This window comes from Pomacea canaliculata, linkage group LG8 (genome assembly GCF_003073045.1).
Source record: "Pomacea canaliculata isolate SZHN2017 linkage group LG8, ASM307304v1, whole genome shotgun sequence".
Classification (NCBI taxonomy): domain Eukaryota; kingdom Metazoa; phylum Mollusca; class Gastropoda; order Architaenioglossa; family Ampullariidae; genus Pomacea; species Pomacea canaliculata.
The window spans coordinates 4,111,644-4,138,562 of record NC_037597.1 but is presented as its reverse complement, the minus strand read 5'-3'; the positions used below and the strand labels follow the sequence as shown (position 1 = coordinate 4,138,562).

The following is a 26,919-nucleotide window of genomic DNA, read 5'->3' as shown; positions in this document are numbered from 1 at the left end:
TTGTTTAGCAGAGCTCACCGGTCGTCGGCATCTTATTATGGTCTAGACCAGACCTGGGCAAAGGCCGGCCCGCCCGCTGGCCCGCCCGCCAGTATATATACTATATATACAGTATTGGGTAAAACTGAGTTAAGTATATTAGTCCGGCCCTCTAAAACCATCCCAATTTCTAATGCGGCCCCTTGGGAAAATTAATTGCCCACCCCTGGTCTAGACCCCCTGACATCAAACTGTCTAGTCCCGCCGTGGTGAGCTAGACCACAACTGTCGTGACAAAACCCATGAAGTCGTAGGTGAAAGTTCACGAATTGTTACAGTATTTTGTTGTCTGGGTCTTTTTTCGTAGAGAGAATCTGCGTTTATTGCGGTTCACGATGAAACTAATTCATAATAATTATTTTAATATACTGTATAAAATAGTCGCAAAGTATTCATATTAACTTTTCTTTGGTTGAAGTCTTTTGTGAGTTAGGTCTATGTAAGGGCTGTGGAATACCATGCTGCTGGTTGCTCTAGGTCTGTACCATGAACTCTGTATTTTAAATACAACTGTTTGCAGTATCTCAAGACGATTTCTTAAATTTTACATTGAAAATAGAATAAATACTTTTAATATTTTTCGTATTATCTGTTGGAGGGATCATAAAAAGAGGTGATTCTAATTCATTTAAAGGCTTTTATATTCATCTACGTATTTTTTCTAACGAACATTGTCGAATATATATGACTGTGGCAATTTCTTTAAAGAATGAATCGAAGAAAAAGTTACCCACATGATCACCGAGTCCACAGTATATGTGTTAAAAAAAAACTGTTTATGAAAATACACGCGTCTTTTCCGACCCATTTATCAGCATATAGAGAAGCTGCTTTGCCCGGGTGTCAGCGAACGGCGTTTCACTGTTCATCAGAACTCCACTCATCCGAATCGACATTACGATAAAGCGCCACGCGATGAGACTGGCGATAACGAGGACGCGCGAGCACCCCCCTACCTCTCCCCCCACCGGGGAACATCTGGTCCCTACGTTAGCAGTCTCGTGTTCTCGGGGATCGGACCCCCTGGCTTTGATGGGCTCTCCAGGGCGGTAACGAGGTTTGGATAGAGTGCTACACACGAGTGTGTGTGTTGGTCAGGAATTTACGACTGCTGCTGGCGACCGAGGCAGTTAGTCGGGGGCGTTGGAGCACACCAGGTCACGCAGCACCACTTGCTACTTTTTTTTTTCTTTTTCCAAGCCAGTAACTGCGACTGTGCTGTCTACCCCACCACACCTGATATCGTCATGGATCACATCCGAGAGCTTCCGGTACGTTGGTTGGTGAGGTATACTGTATCTGTGTTGGGAAGAAAGCTCTTGATGTTTGAGCCTCTCCGTGTGCGTAGCCAGCAGATTCTTGTGGTGTAGAGAGTGCGCTAGCAGGCCATAAGACGGTTCACTCATACTTAGCCAGAAACTGACAACTCGTTGACACTCTGCAGGTGACGTCAGGTATACCAATCAGTGACAGCAGGTAAATATGTCCTCGGTATTGTGCTACCTCACCATGGGCAAAGTCCTCTTACTTGCAGGTCAATGACACACCTTTTAAGCATCTATAGTCGATAATAGTGCTGGTTACTTTTTAAATTATTATTTTTAATTGTTCTATTAATGGTTAAATGTTCTGTTCATTGTTTTTCCGGAATAGTCTCGTTTGTTTTGGAAATACTGTCCTTAAAACTCTTAGTATTTTACTTAATGTCTTACATAGAGAAGCAAAGGTACGTTTCAAATTGTTTTCTGGCTTGAAAACACCAGCAGGTGGAAATACCAATGCTAGATAGAACTGATACATTTTTTATTACCTTCAAACGACAGAGTGTACAATTTTTATATTACTAAACCTGATTTTCAAATATTTGTGCATTAATCATTCAGAAGTTTTGGTTTGTGATGGGTTGTTAGATCTGTGATTTTTAAAAAAGAAAAAACAGACTAGCTCAGGAGTTTTCAATTATCTCTTGCATTAGGCATTGCATGGTAATTTGTAGAGGTATTGGAAAGTAGGACAAGGGGAATCAAATATATTGCTGGTCAGAGGGCATATTCTCGCATTTTAACTGTTACATGCATTCTCAACCTTGGCCGTTAGTCAACAAGAAAACGGTAACGAAAGATAAAAACAAAACAACAAAAAAAAAAAAAAAAAAAACCAGCACAAACAAAAAAACCCTTATCGACAAAACTTTCAAACTGTCTTCTCTTCATCCACAGTAGTTGTTTTTTCTCTCAATAGTGACTCGTAGACTTTGTACAGCCACAAGCATAGGTCATCCTGTTCAGTGGGTCGCCAACATAACTGGTGTAGACTTCCATGAACTCACAGGGCACCATACTACCAAGCAGGTCGAAAGCTCGTTAAGGCCTAATCTCCATCTCGTGTCGTCTCTCAGATGGAAGCGACCTGACAGCAGTGTCTGAACCTCCCAAGAGTTACTCATGCCGCCATCACCGTTCTGAACTCAGCGGCAGCAGCAGCAGCCCACGTGCACCCGTGGCCAGGACACGTGGCCCGCGCATGCCGCTAATAGCATAATAAATGACACAACCACTCCGACCTTCCTGCCGTAAAAGGACGACGCAAAAAAGACCGGAGAAGACGGGCGTAGTGATCCTCCTGACACTGTTATCTTAGTCATTAAACGATCAAGAACCCTGTCGATGAAACGTGTGTAGCTGCTCATAACATGGTACGTGTGGCGGGCCAGAAGGTACAGATGGGCGATGAACGGCGTGATTCATGGTGTTGGTGCTGTAATGGGTCATTAAGGATATTGACTCGGTGTCAGCTCAACTTTCCACATGGTCGACACCTTGGAAGTGATTTATAAACTGTATTCAAAGAATGACAACCGATGTTTTTATCTTCAATGAATATTGATGAGAAAATATGAAGCGTTACTCAAGTTTCATATTTCATTTGACTGTTGGACAATAAGCCTCACTATAAGAGCAAAGAAAGGTGACGGGGAGTGTTGGGAAGGAGGGGTTGGCGGTTCGAAGTTCTGACTACAGCAGTCCGCCGTGGACGAAGGAGCCAAGTTTTAAAAAAGGGGATATTAATAGAGTTTGCTGAGAGATGACGTCGAATGATGTGATAATGCCGCCTGCCGGTGACATGGACCACTTGCCATCGCCCGCACGTGCTGTGCCCCACTCCAGCGTGGCGCCTTACCGTCGAGAGGTCGAGGGTCGTGGGAGTGACAGATGGGTCCACAGAACGTCTTCCATTTGTCACGCCACTCGCCTGCCGGTCTCCTCACGGGTGTGGAGTTAAGGTTCCTGGTGTAGAGTTAGGGTTCCTGACAGTATTCACGCGCGAGTGAAGTACATTTTTCTGAAGGTCTCGAGCTCTTTGCCTCCATGAGCTGGTTTTCGGATTGAAATAATTAGAACGCGGCTTTGTGACACGTGCAGCTGCAGGTGGAGTATCAGTAATTGCTGTTAGTGCTTGAAGCAATGCTCGGAGATTATCTCCCGTCGAGCAATTTCTCAGTGACATCCCTTAAAACTCTCTAGTTGTTATTTCAAGTAACGATTTAGCCTTCTCAAGAGGTGACACCAACACAAGCTGGCAGCATATGAGGATGACGATAGAGAATCGTAACCAATCCACAGTGCCAGTCTTTCTCTCTGTCTTCCTTCCCGAACTCACCCGTAGTGATTCATCTTTCGGAAATGTATACAAGGACCTGAAGACAAGACCACAGAATTACAATCCGTCCTAGAGGCGGGATGGTCACTGTATCGTCATGGTTGTACTGTACTTTTTGAAGAGGTGAGGGAAATTGGACCCCGACTGTGCTGTGCATTTAAAAACTACGACACTTTCCTCAATTAAAGTTCCAGATTCAGGCAGTATCTTTACTTGCACAGCTTCCACTCGGTTGCTGTGTTAGCTGGTCCATTGGGTGATGGTGTTTCGCCTCCCATTTCTGCCAAAAAAAAAAAAAGAGAGAAGGGGGTTGGTCTGCCGGGATCCACTGTTTGCCCCGTCGAAAGATGGCGCCTTATCGGGTTTCGGCTGTAACAAAGGGACACTGGGTTCGATTACGCTCGCCCGTGACATGGAAAACTAACTGCTCCCCATTCTGCAGGGGCCGGCCGTGTGTGAAGGTGTCAGGCGTGTTTGGGAACCACCATGTGGCTGATGACTCACACGCTGGTGTGTGTGCGTGTGTGTGTGTAACAGATACTTTTATTTTCTTTACTTCCAAGCCGTTTCCACCGTGTGGTGAAGCGGAACAGTTATCGGTTTAAGAGGCAAAAATGTGCTTGAGAATTATTGTTCCGTAAATTTAATTGATTTCTTTTATCGGAAACGGAAGATGTGGATGGTGGGGAGAGAGGTAGGGAAGTTGCAGTTAAGTCTCAGCTGAATTTCCTACACGTCCTACACCACTTCTGTTTTATCTTTCTCTTTGCTGTTGCAAGTTTCTCATAATTCATTGAGCCCCCCCCACTCTCTTTCTCTCCTCTTTGCAGCCATGCAAACACAAGACAATATATAGCTCGAATGTTTAAGTCCACAGCTCTAGACGAGAACAGGGATGAGGGTAGCTTGAGACGGAGATAAGGGTAGCGCAGGTCACACAATAAACATTCTGTTTTGTTGGGGACCAGGGGCCTCTCTGCGTTGTTAGTCTTCGAGCGTCACTATGAGAACGAGTTGATTTATGACTGCGCATCAGCAACATGCTTCGGCCCATTATTCAAATCATCATAAAACAGTAAATTTAACTGCGCGCAAGAACAGGCGGCTTTGCCAAGCACGCGAGGGTGACAAAGTCGCCTCGCCCACTCCTAACCCCGACATGCAGAGAGTGGCTTCCAAACTTGAGTTAAGGGGCCTACTCGTCATTGTTCAACGTGTTGGGGAATCAGATCTCCGCTCGGCTATTCAGCTGCCACATCAAAAAAGAAAGAAAAAAAATTGTAAGAGCCCGTCGCTTCCTTGTCCATGATGCAATTTTTTTTTACCCAGTCCTTCTGCTCTGGCTGCACACGCCAAAGCACGTACATACTACTTACGATCCTCTACCCTCGGCAGGTCCCCGTTGGAGTTGCTCCATCGCACCCAAAGGAGGCGAGCAAGGGGAAGATGCGCGGAGCAGTTATCAAGAAAGTTTGTACAAGGCGCGGGTAAACATTTGCGGAATGGAAGTCATTTCCCAGGATCGTTTTCCGACGGGTAGCGCGCGAGAAGGCCGCCCCAACTCACGCGCTTCGTTCGATTGTGCGCGGACCCTACACCTGGGCTCCCGATGCTTGCCTCTTGCTTGTCAGCTGTGTGCAGCTGCTAGCCGCGACCCCACTTCCCGTTTTTACGTTGCAATCTAAAGCGAGGGAAAGGATGAGAACAGGTGCGAAAAGAAGGAGCGAATTGGCTCGAGACGTGCGAGAGCAGACTTCACGACTGCGGAAACCAGTTTTTTGCTTTTTGTTTTTGTTTTTGTGTGCGTGAAGTACCGCGTCTTTCCACACTTTGTCTTTCTTCTTAAATATATAGATGTCTCAGTTTTGCTCGCCTGGTTCACTATCATATGGCGGGAAAGCTCTGCATACTTAAAAGGGGATGGCGAGTAGGACTTGTTAATCTTTATATTCCTAACAAAACAATTCGTGGCAACACCATGACGCGAGAGTTGGTTTCAAGTAAACACAAACGAGAATATTTTCATCTCTTTAACGTGAGCGTCTTCTTCAACCTTGACTAAGTGCATCTTACGGGTTTGAACCTGACCGTATTACGTTCGACCAGTTAGTTCCGGACACGGGCTTTTCAACGATTTCAGGACAGTTTTAGGCTTTTGTTTAAAAAAAATCACGACCATTATTTAAACTACGAACAAGATGACAAAAAAACCAACCGACACTTCTTTATGGTAAATGAAAAGCAGGCAGTGTCTACAACAAAAGATTATACGTTAAAAAAACAAGAAGTTTTCTAGAATGTGTTAAAAGAGTTTAGCTTTTTAGCATCGAGCGCTTCTTTGCAATGTTGACCATGAGATGTGCCATCCTAAACTCCGTACTTTCTCGCCATCTTCCGTATGGCGACAAGATAGACTTGGGCACTTCCAGCATAATCTCTGTTGCTCAGTTGTTGTTGTTGTTTTTTTTTTTTTAAATCGTAACATCCAAAACAGCAGCCATGCCTGAAGTGTCGAGAACTTAGCGCCGCTGTTTTCGTGGCGCATGGGCTGTCGCGCGTGAACTAATATAAAATAAATCTCTTGCATGTCAGGACATTAAATGTAGCATATTGCTGCAAGAGGCTTTAAAGCTTCTGCCTACGTTTTTGCTTAAAAAAAACTGTTATTTACACGATTCTTTTTCACCTCCTAGATTTCCTACGACCTGACGCGGCTACTGGACTTCCTGTCGCGCTCTGCGCGCGGCGCACTAGCCATGAACGACTTCCGGAGACAGCAGTTCGTGCTGGTGCACGGCGCCCTCAAGCTGTCCGATGTCGACGATGCAGGTTTCGACGAGCCGTCGTGCAGGTCTGACAATGAGTGTGATCTTCACTTTTCTTCGTCAAACTTCACAAAACGGTGAGCAGGATGTGTGTGCGTGTGTTAGAGAAAATAAAATTGTTTTTGTTTGTTTCTAGTCACAACAGAAATGGCCTGCAGCGTTTTGCATGTTCAACATCTCACACAAATCATAATAAAGTCCTGTGCATGCCAGTGAGCATGTAAAATCATTTCGATTGTTGTGCGCAAGATAATTACAGAAAATTATGACCTAAAAAACTGAATCAAAGGGAATGTCAGTTTTCACTTAAATCATAAAGATATGGCATTTATGAATATATCAATTTGAGCATTTATGAATATATCAGTTACGAAGCAGGAGAAATCTCATGCCTGTTTGCTCGTCTTTCTGATGGAAATCATGTTGATGTCTTCAAGGCTGGCCTGTGTTGAGGGTCGTTGCCAAGGTTACAACGAGTACCGCAATATGTTTAATGCCGGTCGGCACTTCACCACCTTCCTCCTGCCGCACGGGGCCCCGCCTGCCCTCCGCCCGCTCATCTCTGACGTCGTCGGAACCTTCGAGAACTGTTCTCTGACCACTCGTGAATTGGTCACGTGGATGGACAAGGTCGTACATCTGTACAAGACCGGACGCTACCTCAACCGCACTGCGGCCAAGGACTTTGAAACAAGTAAGTTTGCTTGGGGTCGATTCTGTATTTATTGAACAAACCAACGGAATGTGTGTTTGTGGGATTAGTGTTTTCTTCTACCCACAACTTGAGCAATATCTTGACCAAGCAGCGGGACCTGTAACAAGTGCTATAAACAGGGTGCCCGAGACGAGATCCGAATATATGACATTCGAGCATCACTACGTTGGTAACATGTGTGGCGGGGCAAGCAGACCATGAGTAGGCGGAGAATACGGTGTTACAACGAGAGTTGACAGTATTTCGATGATCCATTCAATTTCTGTGTCGTACGTTGCATGTCCAAAAGCACTCGGGTTACAGCATCATCTGAGCCTCGCTGGTTGTTGAACTTCTGGCGCCACACAGCCGTCTCGTTGTCACACTAGTCATACACAGACCGTTCACACAACAAACACCTGGTTCTCCTACCCTCAAACCGTCTGAAGTACTCGGCAATGACACTGCACGTGAAAGGCTTAGCTTAATTGTTCGACTAAGTGAGTGATATTATTTGAGCGATGTGTTTATAAACAAATAATGTCGGATTCTCCTTCAAGCGTCTAGCTTTGATGATATCGGACGTTTGCGTAGTGGACTGTCTGGGGGTTGATTCAAGCCCAGGGTCTTCGGCAAATAAAGAGCATTGGGGCGGTGGTATTCAGCAACAAATTGCACCCATTTTATGAACTTTTATCCAGAAATTTTAGAAGAGAGCACTCATTCAAATGTGATGGAGGAGCTGAAATGCTGGAAACATTACTTCAATAACGTGTCAATCAATACGTAGTTGTGGTTCTTAGGGGCAGCCGGCAAATTATTCCATTAGAATGAAAAATAAAAAGTCGCTCTTGCGAGTTGGAAGAAAGGACAAGGTATTTTGGAGCGACAAAGTTTTTACAAAAGTTTTTTTTTTTTAATTGGCAATGACGAGTAGTGTAGCAACCACTCATGGCGATGGCATGTGGCTACAAGTCCACCGTATTTTTCACAAGCGTCACGGTAGGCCATTATGTGGAGAGGCGATTTCGAGCGTTGAGCACACACCGTTATGTGGCAGTTGGGTGCAGGCGCGAGTATGCCATGAGAAAACACTTCCGCCTGTCAATCGATGCCGCACAAGCAAGAACCGCTGCAAAAACACTGCGCGATGTCGTGGAGAGCAGACCGCCATCTTTGTTTGAAAACTGCTTGTGAGCGTTGTAGTAGGTGTCGAGTGTGTGAAAGGTGCTGTTACTTTCTGAGCCACCAGGTCACTCTTTTGAACACATTCGCTGGTGTGGTTAAAAAAAAATACCCCAAAGCCGATTGATGTCAAATCCTCCGCTCACACAAAATCCGCGGTTTCTGCTTTTTTAAGGGACATGTTGGAATTATGAAAAAAAAAAAAAAAAGGTTTTGGGATTTTTAAACAGAAAAATTGCTTTTTGATCTGATAAAAAATTTCCTGTCAGTCGCAGCGAAGGCTTTGAAAATGCAATGTGGGAAGATGTGGTAGTATTTTTTGAAAATAGATTTTTAGCATGACATTCTTTTGTTATCAAGAACTAGTGATTAACTATATTAAGTCTTCGATTATGTGATGACTCTGTTCTGTTCAATTGTTTTTCTAAATAAAATTCGTTTCGCAGCACAGATAACATTGAAAAGCAAAATAAAATAAATTTTAGTTTGTACTTCACAATCAGCAGGTGCTTGTAATTTTCATTTGTCAGTGCAGTAGGATGAACAATAAATGTCTTGCTGGGACGTTTCCTGCTCTGGGTCAGTCTGACTCACCCTTTCCTCCACTTAATCTTGCTTGGACACTAGGCACAAAAACCACTCGTGAAAAAGCAGTTGTATACAGCAGAAAATATTCATTTATAGCTTAGTTTACAATAAATAAAATTATACACTAATAAACTGTATTTATACTCTGTAATTTTTACTGCCCTCAGAAGATCTAGCTTTTTTATTTTTTGAAAAACCCAACAAAATCATCCGTAAAGAATTACCAAAAAAAAAGAACTTTCAGATTTAGCAGAAATGTTGTCTAGTTTGAGGTATACCTAAATTTGTTTTAAAATTGCCAAATTTCAACCATCTGTAATTCAGTTTATGCATGCGCGTGCACACACACATATATATCACTCCTCTCTCCCATATTCGTAAATTAAGAATGCCTTACCTCTGTTCTTCTCTGTGGAAACTGAATTTCATCGAGAGAAACGCATCTATAGTATTGGCTGATATGTTGCAGGTTACAAAGGAACTGAGAGGAGCGACCTGCCGGGTCAGTTCGACTACCGGTGCCGCATGTCGCTGTCCGGCACTGGATGCACACTCTCCGTCTTTGATCTGCGCGAGGCTGAGGACATGTGCAACGGCGATCACGAGTGTCGAGGCTTCATCGTCACTAACCAGCGCACCTGGATAGGTGGGTGACGCCAGGTGGTCCAAAATGACCGGTTATTCCCCACCTCCCCGCAACACACGTACATGCAGCCACCCTCCCATCTACACACACTCCTTAGCTCCCACGCATGCCAGCATTTTGACATCGGAAAGAAAGGCACGACATGTTCACTTTTTCTGTGTGTGTAAAGTGTGTGAACTTCGTCAGCCCATGACAACAAGGTGAACGTGATGTGGTTGTGGAATACTCGACTAAATCCACTTCCGGGTTTTAAATTCACGTAAAAGAAAATGCAAGTAAAGAAGGAAATATTTTTGTTCTTTTCATGCTTTGATTTTATTGTACTTTTTCTTGCAGGGCGCACGATAGTCCACTTTAAAAATGGCACCGCAGCACCATCATGGAATGCTCACACAAAACTGTATGTCAAGCCATCATGAGAGCTCCTGCTGCGTTCTCATCATGGACCTAATTCAGATGTACCTTCATCGCAGGACACTCATCCATTAGGGGAGGGGTTGCAGTTGCCAACTCAGACCTGAGCCCGTCAGACGCACGAGTTCTGCTCCCCAGAGATATGGGGTTTGAGGGCTGTCTGCAGCGACCTTAAAGTAGACCGGCATCAGGGAGCAGACAGTTGATCGTCCAGGGACTTGGTCCTCACCGGCTTGACAAGCTGTACCGGATGGCCGTTAGTCTGGGTCATCAGGAAGCAGAAAGCTTGCGACGGGATGTCGGAATAGAGGAGACAGGAAGTGACCCGGCCTGTGCAGCAGTGCGTGAAGACGTCTCGCCAATCCCCGAGTACCTGACAAGAGATGACAGTGTTCAGACATTTTCTCGCTAGGGATGGGATCTTGGCGACCGGCCGCTGGTGGGAAACAAAGCCCTTCACGTTACACTACTATTCCGCAGGGTTCGTGAAAGTCTTTCAAGGAGAGATATACACGAAGACAAGTCATATTTGAAAGTGATATAAACTTGAATACACAGCTATATGTGCCACAGAAACTGAAATCACTATCAAACAATTGTAAACAGAACTGGAGTCTCTTAAGACATCCCAGTGTCGACTCAGACAAAGGTACTGAGCAATACTGGAAAATAAAACACTCGCAATTCAACTAAAAAGAACTAAAGCAAGATATGCTGAGATGTAATTTTTAGTTGATGGCAACGATAACAAAGACTTTTGTCCGGGACTGTGACCGGCAAATTTCCGGCTGTACAAACACCGTCCTGTGGCTGTCAAGTGTGTGAATGAGAGGGCGGGTGAGAAAGATGTTATCAACAATGTCTTCAGAACACGTTGGGAGAAAAAGATGATGATGATGATGATGATGATGATAAATGTGCCTAGCGTGCTCAGTATGTTCTTTCCTTTACAGTCATGGAAAATATTTTACATGTGTAAGGCAAACTGCATTTGAACGTGTCCTTGATATGTTAACTTTTAAAACCAAAGCAGAACAGATAAAAAGGCAACAAAATAAAACAGCTCAAGGAAAGTTGCAATAATAAGGACGTTTGCTACCATTTTAGTTTAAAGGCGATTTACTGAAGTGTAATATTCAACTTGAAGTTGTGGCCTAGAACAGGAGGGTGGTTACTAGGGGGGGAAGACAAACTGCTGCTGTATGTAATCTTTCTGTCGTCACAAGGTGGAGGAAGGTTCAGGCGCTGACTGATCGGAAGTGTCTGGGAATGGTGGAGAGAGTAATATGACGAACGTACACTTACTTACCTTGCGCACTCACGACGTATTACACACACGACGCTCGACGAGCCCCGCAGATGACGACGAGGAGGAAAAGATTTGTAGCTTAATCGAATCAAAGAGCCACAAATTCTGAGGAATGTCACTGAGAGAGTCATAAAGAAAATGGCGGACGAAGACCTTTGTTTTCCCGCTCACGGCCATTTTGAGAGCAACTTTTCTCTTATATATGACGTCATTTTCTGCTTCAAGTGACGTGAACAAATGACGCACAGAAGACGTCAGACACGAGACGCCATTCGGACACGAGACAATACGCGACTCACCACAACTCACTACAGACAGTAGGACAGGCTTCTGAAACAGCATTAAAACAAGTCTGTTGGGAGCTCGGGTGGATTACTCCAGTTTGTTTCCTGAACAAAAGCTCCGCATGGGTGCGTAAAGATGAGGAAGCTAGCTCAAACGCGCCTGCGCGAGACCATCATTTTCCTCGGCAATACGGAATCCGACCATCTTGCTGTACCCCTGTTTATCAGCCCCCGGCCACGCAGCACTATACAGTCGTGACCGACACTAACCCCCCAGGACTCCAGTGTATCGAGCGCGAGCTGTGCTCTGCGATTGTTACATTCCCACCCTGCGTCCCCTCCCCTCCACCATCACCACCGCCACCACCTGCCTCCGCGCAGTCGGACAATCTTTAAATTAGTTCCCGATCGTACTATGTTATCTGCGTCTTCATCGGCCAGCGAGGGGAATTGCATTGTGGGAAGGTTTGACAGGTTGCAGCGATAGAAGCGGATGAGATACCCAACTCGATCAAAACGCCCTCGCCATACTGGCTGCATATCGCCCTCGTCTTCATCAGCTGTCAGTGGGAGATGAGGACATGGCCATGCTCCGCGAATATTGGCCGGCAGGGAGGATCGGACGCGAGCCGGTTTGTCAAAGGCTAAGACTCGGTTTTGTGTGTATCATTACACACTAAATTCTGCCTGACCTAGCTAGCCAGTAGAAGACATGGCTAGTCCACAGACAACGCAATCTGCATCCCGGGTAACGAGTGTCTTATTCATCCTTCCTTGTTGAAAAAATGTTCAATTAGTTCCCATGGATTGACAGAAGCACTGCTTTAAATAATAGGATAACAAAGACAGACTTTGTGGGTGGAAATTCTACAGCCCCAAATCGGCACGGCATGTTTCATTCATCAGTAGTATTTTTGTGTCTGGTAATTTACAAATCACGGTTAAGAGATAGCGAGCAAATGCTTTCAGTTGATTTATCAGAAAACCTGCTATTCGCTGTTACATTCTTTTTGTCAGCATTCTCATTGTTAGAAATAAGCACGCGTCTCATGATTTCTAAATTTTAGAAACACTTTTCATTATTTTATTGTTTTTGTTTTTGTTTTTTTTTTTTTTTTTTTTTTTTGCGTTTGCATGTGCAGAAGGAACGAGGGGAGAGAAAGTGAGTGGGAATTGCATTCCATTGTAAAGTGACATTCTTTAGACTCGTTACAAAACAAGACTGTCAGATGTTCAGTATTTAATCTGTTCATGCTTATCAAAGACTAATGTTTGACAATCATGAGTAAGTGTGTACGCGCGCACGTGCGTACATACCTGTGTGAAAAGTATTGATCTGTTGTAAAAAAAAAATATAAAACTTTCAAGGCTTACGTTTTTAAACATCTGCTGCTAAGTCTGTTGAAATGGCTTCACGTTCAGGTACTTTCATTGTGAACACAAGGAACGGAAGTCGAGCTTAAACATTTCTCCATGTAGCGCACCACCCAAGGTAATACAAAGCCAAAGAAAACAAGAACACGATCATAATAGACACATAACTAAAATATACTTCATGTGTTCTATTTTGCTCTCATGTTTGTGCTTCCAATGATTGTAGGAACCTTCTCACTGTCAGTTGGACTTTGGTATGTGTTGCAACAGATCTGTGTTCCTGGTTCCAAACGTTTAGGACATTGGTAATAATACCATAATGTTTTGTGTTAAAGGAGACGGTTTAACAGAAATGCCACTTTCTTGCAAGGTTTAAAAAAAAAGAAAGAACTAGTGACCTACAAATGCGAACGAGTTTGTCGGTGTGTCTGACTGTTTGTGTTGTTTACTTTTGTTCATAATGTAATATCCAGAATGGAATCATTGTAGCTGATCAACATTCATATAAATGTAAGCTCTATTGAACATCACGAGTGGTAGAGCATAAGAATGCAAGCTTTAATACACGTTTAACGTCGGTTATCCTCGACTCTACCTCAGCCAGGGCTTAGTTCTGCATGCTAACACTGGAGTTTATTTTATTATTATTATTTTATTTGATTTATTATTATTTTTCTTTTTTTTTTTGGTAGAATGCCGAGTAGTTTAGAAAGATCTGGTGGTTATGTGCGCACCGAGACATGTTGGTTAAGTTAGCGTTGTCGAGTTGTCATTCCGCTGGTAGTGCCTCGAACCGTCTTGGTAATGTATCCGTCGTGCACTTATCCTGTGACACGTTCTTTCCAATGAGGATACGCGCACTTGCCATTTTGTAGTGACACATTATTTTCACGTTAATATGGCGAGAGAGTGGAAGGGAACCACTGCAAAAACAACTACGGAACTTTAGACAAGAGGCGCACGAGCGCTGCAGTTTTCGATGGCAACCAGAAAATGCCGACCAAAACCTGCCCAGATGAAGGAGAGAGTAGACGATAGAGAAGGCAAGAAAAAAAAAAAGAGTAAAATTTAGGCGACTTGAGTAAAGTTTGTTTGACATCCTAGTAGCCTTACAACAACACACTAAAACGTCTAATTTTCCCGGTGATTGTCGGGGCCATAAACAATATATCAATGCATGCAATTTTTAAACTAAATTTTTGTGGAAGCTTTTAAAGGCAAGCGTTTCACACCCGATTCAAGGCCCTAGGAAGATAGAAGCCTTTTCAAATTGTCCCGACTGCCTAAGTGCAGACGCAACTGCAGTGAATTGGTGAAACTAAGGAAAACGCCTAGCACAGTCCCCCCTTGGTGAGATCTGCTCATAAAACACTCACAGTAATGGCTAATGCAGCGGCTCACCCTCTTTCTGACCTCTCAGTATTGTGTCGGTGGCAGATGTAAAATATTGCCGTTGCTGACTTCCTCGCTGATGGCATGCTGCGTTCGTTCGCAGGAACCAGAGCGGAAGTTCACGGCAGTGCATTGCAATAATACCTTCACTGGCATTTTGTCATTTCACTTTTGGACGAATCGGTCAATCGGCGAAATGGAGCCACGCCTGGGACAAGGGAAGTAAATCCACATGACGCAAAAAGGATTTTAATCACGAGTTACTTTTCCTTTATACTTCGACAATCTTTTGTAAAGCTGGTACGGCAGCAGCGAAAAGTGTAAAATTATTAAAATTGAAGGTAACAAATAGCCATGGATGAGATTTGGAAAACCCTTGGTTATTGTAATCTAGTGATAAATCTCATAAGTCAGTTGTGGCTGTTGAATCCGTATAACTTAGCATGGACATTTCTACAGAACTCAGCCACAGAGCAAAGATGCACACAGTCCCTCCAAGGTAGTTGTCCTTTTGCTGATTACGTTCAAGAGTTAAAATCTACACTGAGAACAGAAAAGCGAAAGAATTCATGATTGTGCCTTTAATCAAACTAAACATGACAGGTAACAATATTTGAGAGCTCATTTGAAATTTAACAATAAGTGGTTAAACAGATTCATTATTTGACATGAAAAATTGTTTATCATAACACACTGTGGAATATTGATGCCACAGGAGTCATCCCTTAAGTCTGCCATAAAGCAGAAAAAAGTAGAAAATCAGAATATGTTGCAAATCATGACTAGAGAAACTGCTACAATTTTTTTCCAGTCTGAGTTATGTTTCTGTTAGCTGTGATACGCTTTGAATTATAAGAACTATTTAGTCTCCATCACAGAACCCTAAAATAAGCACTTTGCACTTTCTCGAATTGTGCTCAATGGATGTCAAGCTGCGCCGTGTCTGTTATAGCAGCGCTCTGGTGAAATGTACCACATAAAACAAGCTGCTTTCATAAACTTATCTTTCATACAAATATTTTGCAGCTACAATAATAAATCTAATGCAACATTACTAATTCATGTAGCTTTCCCTTTAAAAGTTGCACTTAATGCATAATTCCAAAATTGGCCAGACACCTGGAAAGCAGATTTCTAAGGTAAGTTTTGGCAGCGGTGTTATATTGAAGGGAACTATAAACAGGCAGTAATAACTATAAACAGGCAGTAAAGGTTTTACATCTTATCTGTTATTAGCAGAGTTCTGATCTTTTCATCTTTAAACGGATGACATATGGATGGTTCAGACTAAAACACAGAAGAACCTAATTCCACAAAAATGCGCTTGTGACTGACACTTCCTTACCACTATTTTCACAGAACCGTGCATTTTCTCTCATTACAGCAGACGACTGTTGTGGCCCTACACTCCTCAAAGTAGCAACAAGAAATAAACTACAGAAGACAATACTTGATATTCTCACTTTTGGATCTTGTGTTTTACTTGAGGCCCTTTGCTGCCCAATCCTGACCCCGATGCATTCTTTGCGCCCAGGAACTGGGTCAGCAAGTTGATCTCTGACATGCATGCACACACATGATCACCACACACAATTTTTTATTAATAAGATATATAACATCATACGCAATTATAATAAATGCACAATGCTCTGGATATGCATTTATGAAGTACACAATTTATAAACAATAATATCATGTGATCTTTGTTTCATATATGTATACTTTTTTCTTTCTCCATTTATATATATCTTAGTTACTGCTCCAAAATGTCTGTACTACTGAGCTTGTAACACTTCCTTTCCATCTTGTATGTGGAACATAACATTAAAGCAAAAACCAGTGTCCCAGTTATCATGTGAAAAAAAATCAACTCATTACTACAAACTGGTACCTTATTCCCAAAACCAAATAAGTTTCAGAACTGTTTATATGAAAACAAGCTTTTAAAAAAAACTTTTAGTAAGTAATTTATACAGAATCAGTTGTGAAAATCTCCAGTTGTACTGGCTTAATAGGAAGACAAGTTGAGGAGATGGCCACACCTACTGGCAGCATGCCTGATGTGGTATGACTGAAACCCTTTGCAATCAAACAACAGGTTTTTCAATCCATATTTTTTTTTTTTTGCTTTGCTACTGTAAGCACCTTTTCTTATATGGTATCTACATATGAGAAAGAAAATTTGTCCTCTTTTTAAAGGCTAACACTTGCTCTCTTTGAAGAGGCTTCTTAACCTGGGGTGGTGCAGAAATGCAGCAGTTTAACGCTTGTCATGAAGACAGCAGTTTTTATATTCAAATCTAGCAAGATGTTAATATGCAACTGATTAAGTTTAATGAAATAAACCAAATAAAGGTAGGTGGTTCCTTAGCATTAAACAGTGATAGTAATCATCATTCCCCTGCAGCAAGCGAAAATAACCAGAAATACATATAAGGAGCAGTAAACCATGCATCCAAAATATTTAGTACCGAAGTTTTACACATTTAAATTTCTTCTCTTAAACAAGATGCCCATACTACTATTCTAGTAAGGTCCTAAATATTGAGCAATCAAGCAAGATGCCCACACTACTATTCTAGAAATGTAAACAATGCTGCATCAACTGTATATGTGCTTCCTTAGCAACCAAACTGACCAATCAATATTTTGCACAAAAACAATAGAAAAAAAAGCATATAAATCACTTCTTTAACAACCAAAGTTTTTAGTCCAAAAATCTCTACCATTTCAGTATAGTCAGAAGAATGATACTTTTATGGTACTTGTTTTAAAATTCCCACATTTTAAACTATGCAGAAAAAATAAAAGGAGATGAAGTCAAAACTTATAACAATAAACATAAAAATCAAACTGATAAACAAATGTGCTATATTTGGCATAGTAATTGCTCATATAAAATGTTGTGTCAAATGCCCTTGACCTATATGATATGCAAGATACGCAAAGTCAAGAAAGTGTCATATATGAAGGAACGAGATGAAGGGCAATGGTCCACTCTATATTTCACAGGCGTAAAAATGGTAGACATTGTTCATCTGCAGAAACAAGCATAAACTGCACTAAAACAAAATATTCGAAACAATATCATTTGTTTTTGCTTGTTTGAGACAGTTTTGAAGCAGATAAGAGAACGGCTTAAAATATAAAGCTCAAAATAACTTTGTGCTCTATAAAATTATGTTGCCTGTACCTTATTAAGTTTACCAACAAACTTTTTCCATAATTGACTAGTGAAGGGAGACGTTTGCTAGAGGTAGGCTGAAGAAACCATTCTAGAATAAGGAACCTGGTAAATGTTTTATACTTTTCAAGGCAATGTCCCCTTTCCAGAAAAAGTTGCACAAAGTCAGCTTTTGGTTAAATTTTCTGTATAAGCAAAGAACCAAATATGCTTTGTTATTGTTTGGGGGTATTTCCACCACTGAAATTACAAGAATCTGTTGTACAAATCAGCCTATAAACAACTGATTCTTGTCTTTCACAAATAAATAAAGCTGCAAAATATATCTTCTAGTTAATACATGCCACACTTTATGATATGTCTTATCAATAGAAAGCCATGCAAAAAATAGCAATAAAGATGACATGACAGCTGACCAAAAAAGTATATTTCAAGGGAAAATTCTGGACAATGCTATTACTGCATACTACTATGGAAGAGTTGCAGAAATCTTTTTAAAAAAAGTTCTTACAAGTAAACAAGAGTATCTGTGTGGGTGCCCTTACCTACACTAACTACACCGTCCCATCTGTTTCAAATTAGGATAAATTCATTTAAACAGTTTTAAAATCAAATTCATAGCAGCCAGTTACTACAGCGACTGTCAGTTGGCAACACATTTTCAAGACCATCTGTGGCAGTAGCACTTGCACAGCTAATCTGTTAGTTGGTCTTTCTGTCCTCTTATTGACTTTTAAGTCTCACTCCTTCTCTCCATTCAGCCACTTGATTTTTGTTTTTTAGTGCGTGCGCGCTATGTGTGTTGGGGGGAGCATTTTTGTCAGCACTTGCAGATTTCCCTATGCCTTGAAATTACCAAGGATTTTTACACTCACATAAAATTTTAAGCTCATATAAATAACCTGTCACTTGGTTGTTCATTCACCTTAAACCGTAACCAAGAGCAACTGTCAAACCTGAAGTAAATTATTAATAAAGACCTATTTGTTCCTCTCAAAGAAAATAAAATCCATTGTAAGCATCCTAGCAGTGATGACAAGCACCCACAACTCCTCAGATGTCATGTCTAATTTCATTGGAGTTATTGCAGCAGTTTCATGTGACTCATGACTCACAGCTAGCTAACATGATGATTAATATTTGCTAAAACATTTGTTAACTAGAATAGAGAGAATGAATGAATAAGCAGAGAGAAAATCTGTGAAAGAATGATAAATTCTAAGAAAAGTCTCTAGTCCTAACTGATCTGTTGGTCTCTAGTCCATACTGATTTGCGGGGCTGAAGACAGCACGAGGTTTAACCAAAGGTGTATCTGGCATGAAAGGAATGCAATGGCTGATAAAGAGGATAAGACTTGTAGGAGCAAACTAGACTGAAGGAGAGATATCAGGAGACATAAAACTTGATCTGGCAACAAACTTAGCAATGTGTTTACCACAATGCTTCATGACATAAAATTTCTCATAACAGAATAACCTCACCCAAGAGGAGACATACTGTACAGCTACCAGTAAAATGGCAATTAGGAGTGCATAAGGAAGATCTAATTATTTCATGTTAAATTTCAGATGCATACAGAAAATCATCAATCCCACCATAGTATGCTTGGAAGTAAACAAACGTAAAAATACTCAAAAGACAGTACCATTTAAATAAAGAGTACATGATCAATAAATACAAAATCCCAAACAGAAACATGCTCCAGAACACCACTACAGCCCAAAGAAGCAAGTAGATTTCTTTTTCTTTTGATTTGGAGACTGCAGCTTTTGGACTTATCACTGAAAATGTTTTGTGTTCGTAAAACCTGGCAAGATAATTCTCCTTCTGCTTCCAAAGGTCTTGACACCATGCCTCTAGTTTTTCTTCTGAAACTGGGATGTCACTGACAGGAAAATGTTGCACATATATGTGAACTTCTTCTGGAGCAATTCCCTTCACGAGGTCTACCTCATCATGCACAATGTTTTTAGGATAAGCCACAGTCACATCAACCACAAAATTCAGGATATTATCTGTGAAGATACAAAAAATATATATATTTTCCAACTTGTGCTTGAAGTGTGTGATATAATCTTTATCATGTTAATATACTTATGACTTATTTTTAAAAAATCTTGCATGCCAAAATATTTATCTGACAATAGGGGAATAATATGATAAACATGTAAACGACATTAACATAATTTCTAATTATTTTCCTATATTTGCTAAACTCTTTCATCTCTCTCTAACCTTCTAATATTAGCTTGGACATTTAAGATATACACAAGCTTATTTTTCTCTCTTAAATGAAGGTAGCCTTACTTTTCCTCATTTCGCTGACAAAATGAATAAAGCCTGTTGTTCTAGGGTGTAGAACATACTCATACATGGGAAATCCATTCTTCTCAGCAAAAGATTTGCTCTTTGCCAAACCTCTAGCACAGAAGTCTATTCCTTCAGGAAAGAGAAGAAACTGCAAACAAGAAACAGGGAGGGGATATCTTTCTTTGTCACATATCTCTTTTCATCCACATTACCAGCTGTAATCTTAAACAATCTTTAAAATGTATCTCTAATAGCTATAAACTGTTAATAAATAATTATACTTTGTAAAGATTGCTACATTATTTACAGAAAACACATCAAAAAGTATTGTATCAAGAAGTTTATTTAAAGGAAAGAAACATGCACTGAGCAGAAGAACATGACAAAGAAATTTCATATTAATGCACTTACTTGAGGACGAGTATAACAGCGAGCGAAGTACCTCATTGCTTGTGTGATACGGTGCTTGTCCTGATTCCATACTCTGTGCAGGAAAAGAAACCCAGCTGTTTGCATTGCCCATCCTGCACAGTCCAAATTAGCCATAGTATTTCATTGCTTGTGATATAGTATTTGTACTGACTCCTTTATGTCTAAAAAGAAACTCAAGTGTTTGCATTGCCCATCCTACCCAATCCAAATCAGCGATAAAGCAAACAGCTATGCCTCTTGTTTATTAATGTGCACATGGATGGGAGCCAGAAATTGTCCGGGAACTAAAGCCATTTGTCACCAAAGCATATACGTCACTGTTTTCAGACAAATAACACTATTGTCAGTCATAAAATGCCATTAATCATTTATAGTTTCACAATATTGTATTAATGCATTTCATGTTTACATTTCATTACCAGAACTGTTTTATATTTTTAAATCCATTGATAAATGCTTCCATAAATGGTCTCACTGTCTAGGGATGATTGCAGCAGACTTTGTCAGAAATTTGTCAGAATGGTGTCAGTCTGTCCTGCATCTATTGTTGTGCAGACACTTTCTGCAGATTCTTCTTGTATCTTGGCATCTGTGCCAATTCTACTTGTTTCTAAAAAGGATGCGCTGATTCTACCTGATTCTTGGCAGTATGCATTGATTTTTCTTCTCTCTTGGTAGTCTGTGCTGATTGCCCTATCACTGGTTGAGGCTGACCATTTTTTTTCAGTGGGGACCTGTATACTTCTCAAACCTCCGACCTTCAGATCATACTTAATAAGGATAATGGCTCTAAGGTTTTGTCCTTCTCAACAATCTCATCCATAATATAAAAAATTCCTTCCACAAGTGAGCCTGTGAAAAAACACGGCATCTTAAACCCACCTTTTGGTCCCAAATAGAAAAGTCTGTTTCCTTCTGTAAGGTGTATAGCAACTGCAACATCTATTCTTTTTGGTATGTTGTATTGTTCACAATACAATAAATAGTCTTTTCATGCTTACAATTTCTAACCCCGCCCCTTGTCACAGTTTTATTTTACGCAAGTTCTGAGCTGAGATTATTTTCCCAGGATGGAAGTCCATCCTTTGGACAAAGAACTCCCATCCATGAGTGCATTTTGTGCATACATACACTCAAACACATATACACCATATCACCACACCCTCAGAGACATTACCAGGCCCAGGTATTTTTTTTAAAGGAGCTTTTAGGGAAATCCGGAAATCTTTGAGTGAAGCACAGCGAAGCTGATAGGACATCAGGAAAAGCCATTCCAGGCGTGTGCGATGATTGCAAAGGATAAGCGTGCTGCCCAAAGGTGGAGCTGGATTACCATGGATTACAATTTTCACTCCAAGCAGAAGCTCAAAAAGTGCCTATAATCATGCAAAAATGAGAACAAAAGTTTATATTTCTAAAAATATGTTTGCACATATAAATTATTAAACATGGTTTATTAAATCTGAATCTATGTTGTGGGTGTAGAAAAAATTAGGAGATCAAATAAGAAAATTTTTTTTTTTACATCCTGACTAGAGGATGCTAAGTTTGTCTATTATCAATGTTTTACAGTGCTTTACCACTGCAACACAAAACAACCCAAAAATAACGTGAATGCAACAGTTCTGCACATTGTATGGGGAACAAATCTCAGCCCTTACTGTATCAAAAATGATGAATGGCAAGACTATAAGATATAACAGTCAAGTCTAGGCATGCATTTCCTTTAAAGATGTTAAATCACAACAGCCATCGACATTTATAAAGCGCTTTACCTAACCATCAGAGGAGATTCAAGGTGCTTTGCATAATCAAATACATAAAATTAGACAATGATATTTAGAGCACGTTATTCCAAAAATAAATCTGCTACACAAGCATGCTAATCTAAATATAAAATAGCAAGCTACTCATTACAGTAATATGATGTAAATCCTGTGAACATACAATACAACCCTTTTAAATTTTTAACCTATTAACATAGCTAAACCAATAGTAAACAGCCCTGACACTAAAACTGTACATTTAGTGTCTGTAGTACTTATACTAACTCTAATAAGGTTTTAAATTACAGACATGCCATTCATACATACCACAGCTAAGATGTACCATAGCCACAAAAAGATGTCACTAAGGTGTCTACCAACACAAGGCCAAACAATAAAGATCGGTATGATTGGGGTCAGAAAAACGATTGATCCAAAGAAGGAAGTCAGATATAGTAGTGCACCAAAAAGAATTCCCTTTGAAATATCCTTCCATGTCATTGTAACAGATTGTTGTTTCTGGAAACAGTACAGACAACAAAAAATTATGTTTTATAAATGGTACATTAATGCCAATCCATCATAGAAAGCATGATACATAAGATGTTACAATCTACATCAATTTAATAACTAATTTTATGATCAAACAGTATTGTTTCTTTACGGCTGAAGTCATATCTCTGACATTAGCATGACACTTTCTTTGACACCCAGCTCCCCGTTCTTATATATTGTCTTTTGTGGGAAAAAAGTAAAACTTGTTTTTGGTAATGTGAGCAAGTAACATTTTACAATGCGTATTACTGTTGGTGACTACAATGTACCGTGTGCAGTTCCCAAAAGTTCGCGACATCGATCAAATAGCCAATTTGTAATCATTTCAATCTAAAACACAAACACACACACATACAGCACACGAGTAACACAACACACACCCCCTCTTATACAGACCAACCAGAATGAATCAACGCCTTGTGTCGATACTCTGATATACATGTATATAAGACTACATATATCTGTGTTTAAGCAACATACCTCAGGCCTTTTTTATTTCAGTTTTATTTTACAGGTATCAATGAAAGCAATCCGTTAGGCTTTGTGTGAAAAAAATGGTCACAGCAACATTATACTGTTGTTTTGTTTAGGCGTCTACGGAGGCTTCTACAGGAAGTGAACTGTTACGGCCCCTGACGCAGTAGCCACGCACACACGTCATGCCGGCGGATCTGTGGCTGTGCATCAAACGATTAAAAAGCAATAGATTATTGAAAGACTGTCATAAAATTACATATTACATCCATTTGTGTGTTCAGGTTATTTAACACGTATTGAAACCTTTTCTATGTATGTCAGGGAAAAACAAAGACTCGAGCAAGGCGTGTAATCTAACGAGGGAGAAAAAAAAAAACAACATACAGGCTAGCAATCACTACATTCTTATCTATCATCAATCCAAAGCAACTCGAATTTTATTGTAAATTTCGTAAGTGTAGCCACACATTTTTACACAAGTTTTATACATGAATTTTTTTTAAATATGCGATGATCCTTGACCTCGTTGCTAAGTGTTGCCCTACACCACGTGACAAACAAATCCAAGCGTCAAGCTTTTGAAATGGCGGCTACTCTACTTCCTACATAGATACTCTTTGGTAATTTTCGCAACTATGCTGTTGTTATATCACTTTCTTCATTATTTTAGAGAATTTATTTACAAACTCAAGGCTGTTAAAACACATACGTCTTTGAATTTTCCAAGGAACGAAACTTTGAAATATATATTTCAATTAGTTTGTGCATGCGACGTCATGCCGGAAAGCTCGACTCTGATGTCAACAGTGCGCTGTTTAACAGCAAATATGAATATCTACTACATAAAGTTCACCTTAGACAACAATATTTTACAGTAAAATTCACGACTAAGTATAGTGATACATGTGCATATTTTGTGCTGTTTGATTTCAACAAGTTTTCGCGATCAGGTCTTGGGAGCTGAAGATGGCAAAAGAGCTTTAATCAGTGTTAAAACAGTACTAACAACTGGTATAATTCTAGTTACTCAAGACATCCACAAAATGTCAGCTGCATCCTCGCCAGAAGCAACCACCAGTAGCTCACTGTCTTCACTCACGCCGTCTACATTTAGAAAAGAGCCACAACTATCAGCACTTTCAGGAGAAAATGTTTCTGAAGCAAGCCCACCGTTGTCTTCTAAAAGCAATGACGAGGATATACTGAAAGAAGTTGTGAGTCTCATTTTACGAATCAAAAAAAAAATATTTACAATCATCCAACTGTCATTTTTTATTGTTAATGCTATAGCAACAATGTCTAGATACAGCACAAGCACTATAGATTGACAATAAACCTATATCTACATTTTCCAGGGATGGCACAGTGGAGAAGAAAATTCAGTGCATGACAGGACCCAACACATAAAATATTTACATGTAATTAATGTAAAAAATTAATATGATGATGAGAGGTGTGAGCTATCACTGTTTGGCTGCTTAAAGAATGCTAGATGTTATAAACAATTATTCAGAACTTGTACACATATGCAGCCAGAAGACAGTGTAGTTGGAGGGAAGAGATCTTAAAAATGTTTTGTTGGTATCACCTATCCATCATGAAACTAACAGCTTTTTACAGGACTGATGAAGTTAAAGATTTTGTTAAGGAAATAAACAAAAGAAATAATGTTCTTTGTTACTTTTTGTAAGTGCTTAAAGAAAGGTTCCCTCCATTCTTACACATGCAAGTTTGTGTGTACTGTACAAAAGTATCTGAAATTTAGGGAGCATGTCCATTGTCATCAAGTTAAAATCTGATGCCTCTTAAAATGATTTTTCTTCTGTTTGAGTATTGTTGCATAGAATAACCATACATGATGATTTTGACTTGCAGTGTCTGAACAATGGCGTAACATATACCAAAATAAGTGAGGAGGGGCCATCAGTGGATGTTCTTGAGATGTTTTTCTCTGGTTTTTCTCGCATTATTGGGATGCATCACTTTCCTAATATTCACACACTCACCATCATAGGGCAGAGCATTTCACAGATTGTTGGACTTACTCCACTTTCCAAGCTGAGGGAGCTGTGGGTAGCAGAATGTCAGGTAGAGGTCAGTAAGTGTGTTTGTTCATACAAGTGCATATGTGTGTTTTTGCATATGTGTATGTGTGCATGCACATATGTTTGTGTGCAAGAGAGACTGAAGACAGGAGAGACATGGAAAGACCATTAAAATATTAGCTGCTAACATATCTATGGTTTCACTGTGAACACATTTAATGGAGGAGATTATACTTGTTTGTATGTTACAGAAAATTGAAGGTCTAGAAGAGTGTACTAAGTTGCAGAAGCTTTACCTTTATGGCAACAAGATTGAAGCCATTGAAAATTTGGATAATCTTCTTCTGGAGGTTTTGTGGTTAAATGGCAATGCCATTAAAAACATTGAGGTACCATTCCTACTTACTCTGAGATTGTATAAAGCTTTTTTTTTTCCTTTGTAGATCATAGCTTTTGCTTTGTGGTTTATAGATGTTAAGGATCCAAGCAAAAGAGAGTCAAACATTTTTTATAAACAAAAGCAGAACAACTCGTAAAGGCAAATTTAGAACCAGCTACAGAACTGACAAACTAGTTCAGTAGTTGTTATATGCATGAAAATGCAGAAAAATGTTTAACTGGAGTTGGCCACAGGTTTATCCTGCCCTTTTGAGTTTAACCATTTGAGTAAATTACTGCTGTGCTCTTGGTCACCATTAGCCAGTATTTTTCCTTGAAGTTACCTGACATATTAGGGAATGTCCAATAATCTTAATAATGTCAAATTTACCATCTGGAAAAAACAAGCAAAAGTGTTGCAGATATATGGCTGCAGAACACTGCCCTGAGTTCTTTCAGGATCAATAATAATAATTAATGTGCGATTTGTATTTCTTATCATATAACTTGTTTATTTGTAGTCTTTAATGATGTGAATTTCAGATCAAATAATAATAGTGGATTCTAGGGAGACACCCCTTCCCCTTGCTAAATTTCTGGTCTTTAATAATTTTTATTTATGCACAAAAAACCTGAGCAGAAGACATTGTGAAAAGATCGCTAATTTGCTGAGACCAATTCAGTGATATTCTGGATATTATGTGCTGTTCAGTGATGGAAGAGCAGGTACATTTACAAAAAAATGCACTTATACACTTATAAAATACAGATTTTAAATGCCTCTTGTAAGATGATGATGTGAATTTCTCTTTTTATGTGTATGTGGACACTACTGTATTTGTGACACTTTAATCCATACCACATATTGAAGTTTGCGCTTGATATTTTTATTTACATGTTCGGTGGTTTCCCTAGCTTGTAAACCCAAACAAAATCCAAATCTTTTGCTTCAGAACCTATCACATCTGCAACAACTAAGAGAGCTAAATCTGGCTGAAAACATCATCAGTAAAATTGGTAAAGCATAGTTTCACTTGGAATATTTGCATTGTGAGGATGTGTGTTTGCACATATGTTTTTATGTGTGTGTGCCATGTTGCTATATCACCAGTTTATGATCTTGCCATCATCTATAAAACATAAAATATTTGGTGTAAGGCAAGGGTGGTATCAGCTTTATAGTGCATAATTAGAGATAACTTTGAGGGAAATCCATTCTGCCATGCTCTGTGGTGAGAGGCCGAATTGGTGGTCAAAGGAGGAGACTGCACCTGGGGAGATGGAGGAGAGGGCATGTGCTGTTTATGCAATGCATTATGTATGAAAGACAGAAAGGCATTTTAAAATTCAGTTAACAGCAT

The 26,919-nt window shown here is 40.2% G+C and overlaps 3 protein-coding genes across 10 annotated transcripts in view; 2 read left to right on the top strand and 1 right to left on the bottom strand.

The window, feature by feature from the left end:
- LOC112570739 (extracellular tyrosine-protein kinase PKDCC-like) overlaps positions 1-13,423 on the top strand; it is a 44,694-nt gene extending 31,271 nt beyond the window's left edge. For all 5 annotated transcript variants that reach the window (XM_025249331.1, XM_025249333.1, XM_025249336.1 and 2 more), the window contains exons 4-7: positions 6,393-6,601; positions 6,962-7,218; positions 9,461-9,637; positions 9,974-13,423. In XM_025249331.1, the coding sequence (XP_025105116.1) occupies positions 6,393-6,601; positions 6,962-7,218; positions 9,461-9,637; positions 9,974-10,056 (726 nt within the window). In that variant the 3' untranslated portion in view covers positions 10,057-13,423. The remainder of the gene's footprint in view (positions 1-6,392; positions 6,602-6,961; positions 7,219-9,460; positions 9,638-9,973) is intronic.
- A 1,553-nt stretch (positions 13,424-14,976) lies between these two features.
- Positions 14,977-23,428, bottom strand: LOC112570740 (lysocardiolipin acyltransferase 1-like). Its single transcript, XM_025249337.1, has 6 exons — positions 23,139-23,428; positions 22,431-22,622; positions 21,515-21,713; positions 20,317-20,429; positions 19,903-20,053; positions 14,977-19,610 (listed from the first exon to the last, which is right to left on the bottom strand). Exons 2-6 carry the CDS (start codon positions 22,602-22,604, stop codon positions 19,153-19,155), a joined length of 1,095 nt encoding a protein of 364 aa, XP_025105122.1. The 5' UTR covers positions 22,605-22,622; positions 23,139-23,428; the 3' UTR covers positions 14,977-19,152.
- A 263-nt stretch (positions 23,429-23,691) lies between these two features.
- Positions 23,692-26,919, top strand: part of LOC112570736 (leucine-rich repeat-containing protein 9-like) — a 30,054-nt gene continuing 26,826 nt past the window's right edge. For 2 of the 4 annotated variants that reach the window (XR_003100690.1, XM_025249325.1), the window contains exons 1-5: positions 23,692-23,755; positions 24,159-24,349; positions 25,011-25,229; positions 25,432-25,569; positions 26,512-26,575. Coding sequence is in view for 3 of the 4 variants with exons in the window: in XM_025249325.1 (XP_025105110.1) it covers positions 24,179-24,349; positions 25,011-25,229; positions 25,432-25,569; positions 26,512-26,575 (592 nt within the window). In the remaining variant the exon portion in view is untranslated. Of the gene's footprint in view, positions 23,756-24,085; positions 24,350-25,010; positions 25,230-25,431; positions 25,570-26,511; positions 26,576-26,919 lie in introns of all 4 variants that reach the window. The other 2 variants (XM_025249327.1, XM_025249326.1) reach the window with 2 other exon arrangements.